Raw genomic sequence first — 12,773 nt, forward strand, 5'->3', positions numbered from 1 at the left:
TAGTATTTAAGGACAGGCATGGTGACTCACACCTGTAATCCCAACACTTTGGGAGGCCGAGGCAGGTAGGTCATGTGAGGTCAGGAGTTCAAGACCACCCTGGTCAACATGATGAAACCCCATCTCTACTAAAACACAAAAAATTAGCCGGGCGTGGTGGTGTGCACCTGTAGTCCCAGCTACTGGGGAGGCCGAGGCAGGAGAACTGCTTGAACCCAGGAGGTAGAGTTTGCAGTGAGCCCAGATCTCGCCACTGCACTCCAACCTGGGCGGACAGAGCAAGACTCTGTCTCAAAAAAACATAAATAAAAATAAAAATAAAGATAAATAAAAGAAAAAGAAAAACAAGCAAACCCCTTGATATCTGGAGACACCTGTGACAAAGGCGGGTGGCAAAAAGGATGGGAAGATCCGGCTTTTAAGCCACCACATCCCATTAATGAAAGCACCGGGGTTGGTTAGCCAGGCAGCTGCACTGAATGTCAGCCATTGGCCAGCAGCAAACAGTCGAGTCAACAGACAATATGGTGGGAAAACAGTCACAAAGATGAACGTGTAATCAGGAATCATCACCATTTCCGGATAATCAACCTCAAGGAAAAGGGGCAACCTAAAATAGAAGAGTTGATTATGATACCATTTGTTGACTATTTGTCTTGTCGATTTTTTCCTTTTTCTGCACATAAATGATAAAAAAAAATACAATTGCTGAGATGAATAAAGAGTCAGAAGTCCCGGCTCATTCCTTCAACTTCAACACCAGTGCCTCCCTAAGGTTAGGGATTAAGGAACGCTGGAGGTGTGTGCGTTTGGAACATACTGATCCATCTGTGATTAGTCTGCCCTACATAACCCAAGGAATCAGTCTATTTCTCTCAGCCTCTACTGACGCCACTCTGCTTCCAGAAACTATTATCACTTTTTCTCAAGTATAACTTTTCCCTTAACTATAAGGTGAAAAAAAGTTGATAAAGCAAATAGAACAGGATCTGAACTAACCATTCCTCATGTGGGTGATGAAGTTGGATGATACCTCCAACGTTCCCTAAACCCTAACCTTGGGGAGGCATTAAAATCAGTGTTGAAGGAATGAGCCCTGGCTTCTGATTCTTTATTCGCCTCAGCAACTGCATTTATCATTTCATGTACAGAACTAAAAAGAAGGAAAAACATTTTTCAATTTCTTTTTTTCTTTTTTTTGAGACGGAGTCTTGCTCTGTCCCCCAGGCTGGAGTGCAGTGGCGAGATCTCGGCTCACTGCAAGCTCCGCCTCCTGGGATCACGCTGTTCTCCTGCCTCAGCCTCCCCAGTAGCTGGGACTACAGGTGCCCACCACCACGCCCGGCTAATTTTTTTGTATTTTTTAGTAGAGACGGGGTTTCACCGTGTTAGCCAGGATGGTCTCAATCACCTGACCTTGTGATTCGCCCGTCTCGGCCTCCCAAAGTGCTGGGATTACAGGCGTGAGCCACTGCGCCCGGCCCATTTTTCAATTTCAAGACATGTGGTTAGATACTTTTGAAGAGAAATGAACAAACTGTCTCTATCATTCCTGGACAAATTAAAATGAATCTAATGATATTTACTAGACACTGAACTAAAGAACTTTGTGTAAAATATCAATGAATTGGGAGGCCAAGGCAGGTGGATCACATGAGGTCAGGAGTTTGAGACCAGCCTGGCCAACATGGTGAAACCCCGTCTCTACTAAAAATACAAAATTAGCCAGGCATGGTGGCAGGCACCTGTAATCCCAGCTACTTGAGGCTGAGGCAGGAGAACTGCTTGAACCTGGGAGGTGGAGGTTGCAGTGAGTTGAGACTGCACCATTGCACTCCAGCCTGGGCAACACAGTGAGACTGTCACAAAAAATTTTTTAATTAAAAAAAAGTTTTTTTTTTTAAATAAAAGATCAGTGATTTATTCCCACTGTCATTAAGACCGTGAAGAAGCACTGATATCCTCATTTTGTAACCTAAGGCTCCTAGGAAGGACATGTGCATCTTAATTCATGCCTTCACCCAGGTTTATCCGGATTACTGTTCTTCTGCTTCACGTTGCCATTGATCTCATCTAAAAATCAATGACTTCTTGTGCTTTAAGCCTGAATTTATACAATAAAAATCAACGACAAATGTCTTAATTGCAAGACCACTAACCACCTCTTCCTTGCTACTATTCCTCACATCACACTGAAATTCAGATACTGCTCATACCTTATAATCAAGCCAGTCCCCTACTTTAACATATTTTCCAGAAAAAAAAAGTTCAGTGAGGTCCACTTTTTACTCTCCATGTGGGATCTTTAGAAATTCTTTTAGGAGTCAGTTCCTTCATTATTTTCAGCACGCATTCATTCAATGGATGTTTAGTGAACCCGTACAAAGCTTTGTATTTTTCTAGATGCTGAGGACGTGAGGGTAAAGGTATCCCCATCCATCACGGAGGTTTAGTCAACAGAGAAACACTGCGCTCCCTAAGATCACTCCTGGCTTTGGTGACTTGCTAGGAGATCTCGTACGACTTGCAATACAGTCATACAATGGCTGTGATTTATTTCAGCAAAAGGATACAAAGGAGAAACCACCAAGGGGAAAAGGAACATAGGAAAAATCCAGAGAAAACGAGACACAAGCCTGCAAGAGTCCTCTCCCCGTGGGATCACCAGGACACAATAAATTCCTCCAGCAACAAAATGTGAGAACACATGTGAAGCGTCATCTACCAGGGAGGCTCATGAAGGACTCAACGTCTGTGGTTTTTACTGGAGCTTGTCATACAGGTACCTTCTGCCTAGCATGAGCCAAAATTCAAAACTCACTGAAGGAAACCAGACATTCAGTATAAACCACAGGGTTGGTACAGTTTAGGAACAGTGAACCATTCCTATCATTTAGGTTGATGGAAACTCTCCCAAAGTCCAAGTTTCAAGACATTAGCCAGGCTGGGTGCTGTGGCTCACGCCTGTAATCCCAGCACTTTGGAAAGCCGAGGCGGGCGGATCATGAGGTCAGGAGTTCGAGACCAGCTTGGCCAACATGGTTAAACCTCATTCTCTACTAATACAAAAATTAGCCGGGTGTGGTGGTGCACGCCTATAAAACCAGTTGCTCGGGAGGCTGAGGCAGGAGAATCGCTTGAACCTGGAAGGCAGAGGTTGGGGTGAGCTGAGATCACGCCACTGCACTCCAGCCTGGGTGACAAGAGCGAAACTCCGTCTCAAAACAACAACAACAACACAACACAACACAACAAACAAGACATCAGCCAAGGACCGACCTAGCAAACAGATCTTTCTAGAGACAGCAGTCTAAAGACTGCTATGTTTTTTCTGCACAAATATGTGGGCTAATAATTCAATGCACTAACTCTTACCAAAAAGACGTACAAGGTGCTTTGGGAGCATAGACAGTCTTCCGTGATGACATGACCTTTCAAGCTGAAAGAAGACTTAAATTTAACCTGAAAGCAGTGTTTGCTTACAGGGGTAAAGAGAACAGCATGGCCCAGGCAAATCAAGATAAGTAAAATATCAGGGAACAACTGTGTTTCTATTCTCTCATATATTATTTGTATAAAAGTAATAACAAAAACTTTATTAGGATTAAAAGAAACCGAAGAAAATATTGCACATCAGCACTCTTTTATAAATGCTACCTATTATGCTTATCTTTATTATTTTTCTTTCTTTTTTTACAAATTTAAGGCTGTTTTTCTGTCTGTCCTCAGCACCCTTCCTTTCTCACCTGACAAACATCTATTCTTCATCCATCCACAACCAAGCAAAGGTCCCCCCTTAACCAGGACTGCTCACTCTCTGGCCCTCCAACTAGATTTCATTTTACACATCACTACATTTTTTTATTATTATTATTATACTTTAAGTTCTAGGGTACATGTGCACAATGTGCAGGTCTGTTACATATGTATACATGTGCCATGTTGCTGTGCTGCACCCATTAACTCGTCATTTACATTATGTATATCTCCTAATGCTATCCCTCCTCCTTCTCCCCACCCCACGACAGGCTCCAGTGTGTGATGTTCCCCGCCCTGTGTCCAAGTATTCTCGTTGTTCAATTCCCACCTATGAGTGAGAACATGCGGTGTTTGGTTTTCTGTCCTTGCGATAGTTTGCTCAGAATGATGGCTTCCAGCTTCACCCGTATCCCCACAAAGGACATGAACTCATCCTTTTTTATGACTGCATAGTATTCCATGGTGTATATGTGCCACATTTTCTTAATCCAGTCTGTCACTGATGGACATTTGGGTTGGTTCCAAGTCTTTGCTATTGTGAATAGTGCCGCAGCTGTCTCTTATACACATCTAGATGTGTATAAGAGACAGGATCTCATCTAAAAATCAATGACTTCTTGTGCTTTAAGCCTGAATTTATACAATAAAAATCAACGACAAATGTCTTAATTGCAAGACCACTAACCACCTCTTCCTTGCTACTATTCCTCACATCACACTGAAATTCAGATACTGCTCATACCTTATAATCAAGCCAGTCCCCTACTTTAACATATTTTCCAGAAAAAAAAAGTTCAGTGAGGTCCACTTTTTACTCTCCATGTGGGATCTTTAGAAATTCTTTTAGGAGTCAGTTCCTTCATTATTTTCAGCACGCATTCATTCAATGGATGTTTAGTGAACCCGTACAAAGCTTTGTATTTTTCTAGATGCTGAGGACGTGAGGGTAAAGGTATCCCCATCCATCACGGAGGTTTAGTCAACAGAGAAACACTGCGCTCCCTAAGATCACTCCTGGCTTTGGTGACTTGCTAGGAGATCTCGTACGACTTGCAATACAGTCATACAATGGCTGTGATTTATTTCAGCAAAAGGATACAAAGGAGAAACCACCAAGGGGAAAAGGAACATAGGAAAAATCCAGAGAAAACGAGACACAAGCCTGCAAGAGTCCTCTCCCCGTGGGATCACCAGGACACAATAAATTCCTCCAGCAACAAAATGTGAGAACACATGTGAAGCGTCATCTACCAGGGAGGCTCATGAAGGACTCAACGTCTGTGGTTTTTACTGGAGCTTGTCATACAGGTACCTTCTGCCTAGCATGAGCCAAAATTCAAAACTCACTGAAGGAAACCAGACATTCAGTATAAACCACAGGGTTGGTACAGTTTAGGAACAGTGAACCATTCCTATCATTTAGGTTGATGGAAACTCTCCCAAAGTCCAAGTTTCAAGACATTAGCCAGGCTGGGTGCTGTGGCTCACGCCTGTAATCCCAGCACTTTGGAAAGCCGAGGCGGGCGGATCATGAGGTCAGGAGTTCGAGACCAGCTTGGCCAACATGGTTAAACCTCATTCTCTACTAATACAAAAATTAGCCGGGTGTGGTGGTGCACGCCTATAAAACCAGTTGCTCGGGAGGCTGAGGCAGGAGAATCGCTTGAACCTGGAAGGCAGAGGTTGGGGTGAGCTGAGATCACGCCACTGCACTCCAGCCTGGGTGACAAGAGCGAAACTCCGTCTCAAAACAACAACAACAACACAACACAACACAACAAACAAGACATCAGCCAAGGACCGACCTAGCAAACAGATCTTTCTAGAGACAGCAGTCTAAAGACTGCTATGTTTTTTCTGCACAAATATGTGGGCTAATAATTCAATGCACTAACTCTTACCAAAAAGACGTACAAGGTGCTTTGGGAGCATAGACAGTCTTCCGTGATGACATGACCTTTCAAGCTGAAAGAAGACTTAAATTTAACCTGAAAGCAGTGTTTGCTTACAGGGGTAAAGAGAACAGCATGGCCCAGGCAAATCAAGATAAGTAAAATATCAGGGAACAACTGTGTTTCTATTCTCTCATATATTATTTGTATAAAAGTAATAACAAAAACTTTATTAGGATTAAAAGAAACCGAAGAAAATATTGCACATCAGCACTCTTTTATAAATGCTACCTATTATGCTTATCTTTATTATTTTTCTTTCTTTTTTTACAAATTTAAGGCTGTTTTTCTGTCTGTCCTCAGCACCCTTCCTTTCTCACCTGACAAACATCTATTCTTCATCCATCCACAACCAAGCAAAGGTCCCCCCTTAACCAGGACTGCTCACTCTCTGGCCCTCCAACTAGATTTCATTTTACACATCACTACATTTTTTTATTATTATTATTATACTTTAAGTTCTAGGGTACATGTGCACAATGTGCAGGTCTGTTACATATGTATACATGTGCCATGTTGCTGTGCTGCACCCATTAACTCGTCATTTACATTATGTATATCTCCTAATGCTATCCCTCCTCCTTCTCCCCACCCCACGACAGGCTCCAGTGTGTGATGTTCCCCGCCCTGTGTCCAAGTATTCTCGTTGTTCAATTCCCACCTATGAGTGAGAACATGCGGTGTTTGGTTTTCTGTCCTTGCGATAGTTTGCTCAGAATGATGGCTTCCAGCTTCACCCGTATCCCCACAAAGGACATGAACTCATCCTTTTTTATGACTGCATAGTATTCCATGGTGTATATGTGCCACATTTTCTTAATCCAGTCTGTCACTGATGGACATTTGGGTTGGTTCCAAGTCTTTGCTATTGTGAATAGTGCCGCAGTAAACATAAGTGTACATGTCACTGCATTTAACACACTGGATTGCAGCTCTGCATTTATGTACTGGTCTTCTTCCAAAAAGGCCACAGTAGAGAGAAGGAAACTCTGCCACTTGCTTAAAGGACAGGTTAACATCAAACTTACATGAGTTTTCGGAGTTTACAAACAGGCTGAGTCAGCGCTTTGCAAAGAATCGCCAGGGAGGCATCGTCGAGGCTGCTGTTTTCCATGTCTAATATCTGGAAGTTCTTGTTGGTAATGAACACTGAGCAAAGCTCCCGCCAGTAGACGAGCTTCTCATTGTAACTATGAGAGAACAAAGATCGTGATTCTCCAGTGACTAAACGCAATTCAAGACATTCTCAAAACAGGCCAAACACCATTTCCAAAGCCCCTCAAAGCTGACAGACACCCAGGCCTGAACAGGGAGAAGGTCAGCCAGGTAAACTGAGCCAACATGACATAATAGTTAGAAAGTAGGCCCTGGCCAGGCAGAGTGGTTCAAGCCTGTAATCCCAGCACTTTGGGAGGCCAAGGCAAGAGAATCACTTGAGCTTAGGAGTTTGAGAATGGCCTGGGCAACATAGCAAGACTCCTTATCTATTAAAAATTTAAAAAATCAGCCAGGTGTGGTGCATACACCTGTAGTCCCAGCTATTTGGGGGCTGAGGTGGGAGGATCACTTGAACCCAGGAGTACAAGACTAAAGTGAGCTATGATCATGCCACTGCACTAAGCTAGGGAAACAGAGCAAGACCCTGTCTCGAAAAAAAAAAAAAAGAAAGTGAGCACTATTTACAATAGCAAAGACATGGAATCAACTTAAATGCCCATCAATGATAGGCTGGATAAAGAAACCGTGGTAAATATACACCATGGAATACTACGCAGTCATGAAAAGGAATAAGATCATGTCTTTTGCGAGGACATAGATGGAGCTGGAGGCCATTATCCTTAGCAAACGACTGTAGGGACAGAAAACCAAATACCATATGTTCTCATTTATAAGTAGGAGCTAAATGATGAGAACACATGGACACAGGGAAGGGAACAACACACACTGGGGCCTGTTGGAGTGTGGGGCTTGGGAGAAGGGACAGCATCAGGAAGAATAGCTAGTAGATGTCGGGCTTAATACCTGGGGGATGAGATGATCTGTGCAGCAAATCACCATGACGTATGTTCACCTATGTCACAAACCTGCACATCCTGCACATGTAACCCCTGAACTTAAAAGTTGGAAATAAAAAAAAAAAAAAAGAAAGTGGATCCTGAGACAAGAGTAATTGATTGGAACGAAACTCTGGTGTAAACATTTAGTAACTATGTGACCCTGGCCAAGCTATTCAACCTTGTTCTTGTTTCCATTTCCTCTTCTTTTAGATGAGAATACTTGAGTGTTCTATGGACAAGGGTTATTTGGTGACCCCTCGGTGAACAGGGAACTGTGTCCAAAGACGTTATCACGAACAGCAGCGTGTGTCTGAGAGCTAACGTATGAGCTGGTAACCTGAACCCGACGGAAGAATATAAGGCAAAATCAGCGGAGGGAAAAGGCAAATGGAAAAAATGCAGAGGAAACGAGGCAGGAACTTCCAGGAGTCCCCTCCCTTGGGGTCACCAGGGGATACTGCACAAAATATGAAGGGAGGGGGAAGAAGCACAGTCTGAAAACAATAAAAATGGTGAAAAAAAATAGAAAAGAAAGAAAGAGAAAGAGAAAAAGAAAGAGAAAGAAAGAGGAAGGAAGGGAGGGAGGGACGGAGGGAGGGAGGAAGCAAGCAAGGCCAGGTGTGGTGGTTCATGCTTGTAATCCTAGCACTTTGGGAGGCTGAGATGGGTGGATCACCTGAGTTCAGTAGTTCAGGAGTTCAAGACCAGCCTGGCTAACGTGGTGAAACCCTGTCTCTACCAAAAATACAAAAATTAGCCAGGCGTGGTGGTGTGCACCTGTAATCCCAGCTACTTGGGAAGCTGAGGCAGGAGAGTTGCTTGAACCCAGGAGGTGGAGGTTGCAGTAAGCCGAGATCGCACCCCTGCACTCCAGCCTTGGTGATAGAGCAAGACTCCATCTCAAAAAAAAAAAGAAAAAAAGGAAAAGAAAAAAAGAAAAAACTCCTGCTAGCCTCTTAACCTCACATTGGTCCTATGAAGTCGATAAAACTTTTATTCCTCTTTATAAAAATGGAAAAAGTTCAAGAAGTTGCAGCTCATGATCCCACAGCTGACAAATGGTAGTGCCATGGCTCGAAAGGAAGCCTTTCTGACTGCAACCTCCATGCTCTTAAGCACAGCAACATAAGGCCCACGAAACACCCACGGGCCACGGGCCACGGGCCACTAGAGCAAACTCCAAGCATAATCCGTGGGGCAGGGGATTAACAGAGGACTCACCCTGAGGCGCATCCTGAGTCATCCGGAAAGATATTCTCTATACACATGCGAAGTGTCGTTAAACCTCGACAATGCTTCAGGCAGAATGAAGCTATTACCAAATGTTCTATGTTACCAATATAAATGAACACTTCTTCAAAGAAATTCATCACTTGTGTTACAAATTCTTTTTCCTGAGTTTCAAATAAACTAACGAATAATTCCTGGAAACCTATGGCTTCCCTATCAGCTTCACATTGACTTAAACTTTTAAGGGATTGGGTTATTTCCTGCTGTAGGTCTTTTGACAGTGGAAAACCAAAGGATGTCTCCAGCATGCTGACAATTTCTTCTGCTGAAATTCCAAACATGAATATCCCCACCTGGGTCAAGTGGGTTTGAGGCTGAATCACAGTTGCTTTTACAAGCTGAGTGATGCTTCCAATGGCCGGGTTAGGATCGTCTTTGGGTCGTTTGAGCAAATAAAACATGGCGGCACAAAACTCTTGGATACACAGATGGATGAAGGTAAAATAGTCCCCTCTCCGTTGGAGAAGTCTCATACCCACCCACATCAAGCCCTCAGACTCAGATAACCCATTCCTCCGGAGATCCTCATGGCAAAATACGAATGTGTATGTCCATACTCCCTCTGCAGCCAAAGCACACAGGTTTTTCAGTCGGGCTCTGTTCACCTTAGGCACAAAACTCTGACTTCCTGCTTTGAATACATTTGTTAAGAAGGATGCATATAAAGAGGTGGTGTTTTGGGAGTTTATTTCAAGGTCTTCTCCCCTCTCTAGCCTCTGTTTCACGCAAGCACAGACCAACCAGCATATAAAGGGATTATGGCACAAGATAAACAGCGGTCCACTATCTCTCACAAAATTGAAGACTTTCAAGGCTTTGTTCTTCTCACCAAAGTAGTAGGAGAAATACGACTTCTTTTCAGATTCAGTGAATCCTGAGAGCTTTATAAGTTTTGGATGCTGCAACATAAAATAGTGTTTTTGCATAGCCAGTTTTCCTAAGGCAATAAGCAGAGAGCATTCTGGAAGCATCTTTTTCTGCAACAAACTGCTCAGGATAATTGACGTTGGCTGCTGCCGCCTCCAGTCATCGCTCAAGTCGTCCTTAAATTTCAAGTTAAACTTCAGTTGCTCAAAGCCATCCATGATGAACAGAATTCTCTCTGGCTGGGAAAAAATGTCTTCGATCGTCTCTGAAGACTCAGGCCAGTCCCTGGAGAGGAGCTCCAGTAAGCTGGTCTCTGTGACCCCGTTTATTTCATAGACATTGAGGAAAAACACAAATGTGAACCTATCCTTCCATAAGTTTCCCTCTGCCCAGTCCAACATCACTTTTCTTAGAAGGGTTGTTTTTCCAATTCCGTCGGAACCTTCCAGGACCACAGTGTGGAGTCTAGCCGCAGCAGTATATGCGCCATTCAATTCTTTATACTTATTTTTCATGGTTTCTTTGTAGAAATGCTCAGGGACGGGAAGACAGGTTTCCTTCTCCCATATGAGTTGAAATTTTTCCTTCATATGCTTTCTATATGGGTTTAGCTTATCTGTGAGAACAGGATATAAGATAGTTAAAAACGCACTCATTCTTTTATACTCCTCAGAACTGTAAACCAAAAATAAAATTCTAATACTCGTCAGCCATCTGAAGCCAGGGTGCTTTTAACATTTAACCTGAGAGACTGGTTCATGCCATGATGGGAAGTGGGGGTCAGACATACTTCATTGTACCTCTCCATTAACACAAACACAGGCTTTGAGTCTGATAAGAAACATTTTACAACCTATTCTCTCTCAAGGCTTCCTCTGCGAGTAAGGACGTGGCTCTCCATAATCCTTTATCTTAACCCAGACATTTCCTTTTCTTTGATCCCAGGTCTTTAGATAAACTCAACCAGTTGTCAACCAGATAATGTTTTCTTTTTATTTTTTGAGACGGGGTCTTGCTGTCGCCCAGGCTGGAGCGCAGTGGTGTGATCTCAGCTCACTGCAAGCTCCGCCTCCGGCCGTCAACCAGAGAATTTTTAAACCCATCTAGAACCTGGAAGCGTCCCCCTCACCCTGCTACCGGCTTCCAGTTGTCCCACCTTTCTGAACCAAACCAATGTATGTCTTATTGAAGTCTCACGTCTCCCTAAAATGTATAAAACCAGGGCCGGGCGCAGTGGCTCATGCCTGTAATCCCAGCACTTTGGGAGGCCGAGCCAGATGGATCACCTGAGGTCAGGAGTTCAAGACCAGCCTGGCCAACATGGTGAAACCCCATCTCTACTAAAAATACAAAAGTTAGCCAAGGCGTGCTGGCGGGCACCTGTAATCCCAGCTACTCGGGAGGCTGAGGCACAAGCATCACTTGAACCTGGCAGGCGGAGGTTGCAGTGAGCAGAGATCGTGCCATTGTACTCCAGCCTGGGTGACAGAGCGAGACTCTGTTTCAAAAAAAAAAAAAAAAAGTGTAAAACCAAGCTGCACCCCAACTACCTTGGGTACATGTTCTCAGGACCTCCTGAGGGCTGTGTCACAGGCCATGGTCACTCATATTTGGCTCAGAATAAATCTTTTAAAATATATTACAGAATTTGACTCTTTTCGTTGGCAGAATGACGCCTAAAGATTCACTTGGAACACACGCAGACTGGCGTGCATATCGAGATAACCAGGCTGGCTAACTTAGTTTTGTTAGGACCATAATCTGTCTGAAATCATGTTCATGGAAACACATGACCAAATTGGAAACCTAGACAGAGTGATGGCCACCATGAGGTGTGAACGCTGGAGAATTATATTCCAAGCTGGAAGAGGGGGTGGCATCTCCCCATCCAAAAGCACCACCATTTGCTGAAGCTCTACAGAGAATCAGGGCTGAGGTTATGACTACCGATCCCGCACATTTCATCTCAACCACTCATTCAAATTCATCCGCTTTCTGCTTTCCAAAAAGGTTTGAGTGTATGTGTCTGGACTAATTTAGACTGATGAATAGATAGCAGGGGTCAGGTGCATGTCCCATGTCTGCTGGACTGGAAGCCATGGAGTCTAGATTATTTCTATTGCCCCACACTGGCTGTACTCAGTTCGGAAATCCACCCCTGAACCATCAATTTCTTTTTTTCTTTTGAGACGGGATCTCACTCTGTCACCCAGGCTGGAGTGCAGTGGCGCAATGTCAGCTCACTGCAACCTCCCCCTCCCAGGCTCAAGTGATCCTCCTGCCTCAGCCTCCCAAGTAGCTGGAACTATAGGCGTGTGCCACCACGCTTGGCTAATTTTTGTTTTTTGGTGTAGGGTTTTTTTTCTTTTTGTGGACATGGAATTTCACTATGTTGTCCAGGCTGGTTTCGAACTCCTGGGCTCAAGTGATCCACCCACTTTGGCCTCCCAAAGTGCTGGAATTACAGGCTTGAGACACCGTGCCCCACTGGAACCATCATTCTTTCAACCTGCTTTTACGGTCTTTACCTGCCTTTCTGTCACTTCATTTTGGTCAACAGTTATAGTAACTGAGATTTGAGCGTTTCCGTTCAAGCACCCAGTGTTACTCCAACTATTAGAAACAAGATCCTACTCCACCTTCTATTCTCAGCCAGCTTTGCCTTCTCTATACAGCGGGACAGACACGAAGAGCTTATTCCTTTCACCCTTCAGTGGCAGCTCATGTATGCTCCTAAAATGACAATGGCGGCCGGGCGCGGTGGCTCAAGCCTGTAATCCCAGCCCTTTGGGAGGCCGAGACGGGCGGATCACGAGGTCAGGAGATCGAGACCATCCTGGCTAACACG

At 44.1% G+C, this 12,773-nt stretch overlaps 1 protein-coding gene across 1 annotated transcript in view; it reads right to left on the reverse strand.

Moving 5' to 3' along the window:
• Window positions 1–12,773, reverse strand: part of NLRP9 (NLR family, pyrin domain containing 9) — a 35,461-nt gene that overhangs the window by 17,030 nt on the left and 5,658 nt on the right. The window contains exons 2-3 of the mRNA XM_011997029.1: window positions 8,990–10,541; window positions 6,740–6,901 (exon numbers count right to left, since the gene is read on the reverse strand). Of these exons, the coding sequence (XP_011852419.1) occupies window positions 6,740–6,901; window positions 8,990–10,541 (1,714 nt within the window). The remainder of the gene's footprint in view (window positions 1–6,739; window positions 6,902–8,989; window positions 10,542–12,773) is intronic.

The sequence above is a fragment of the Mandrillus leucophaeus genome, unplaced genomic scaffold, assembly GCF_000951045.1.
Source record: "Mandrillus leucophaeus isolate KB7577 unplaced genomic scaffold, Mleu.le_1.0 Scaffold53, whole genome shotgun sequence".
NCBI lineage: Eukaryota > Metazoa > Chordata > Mammalia > Primates > Cercopithecidae > Mandrillus > Mandrillus leucophaeus.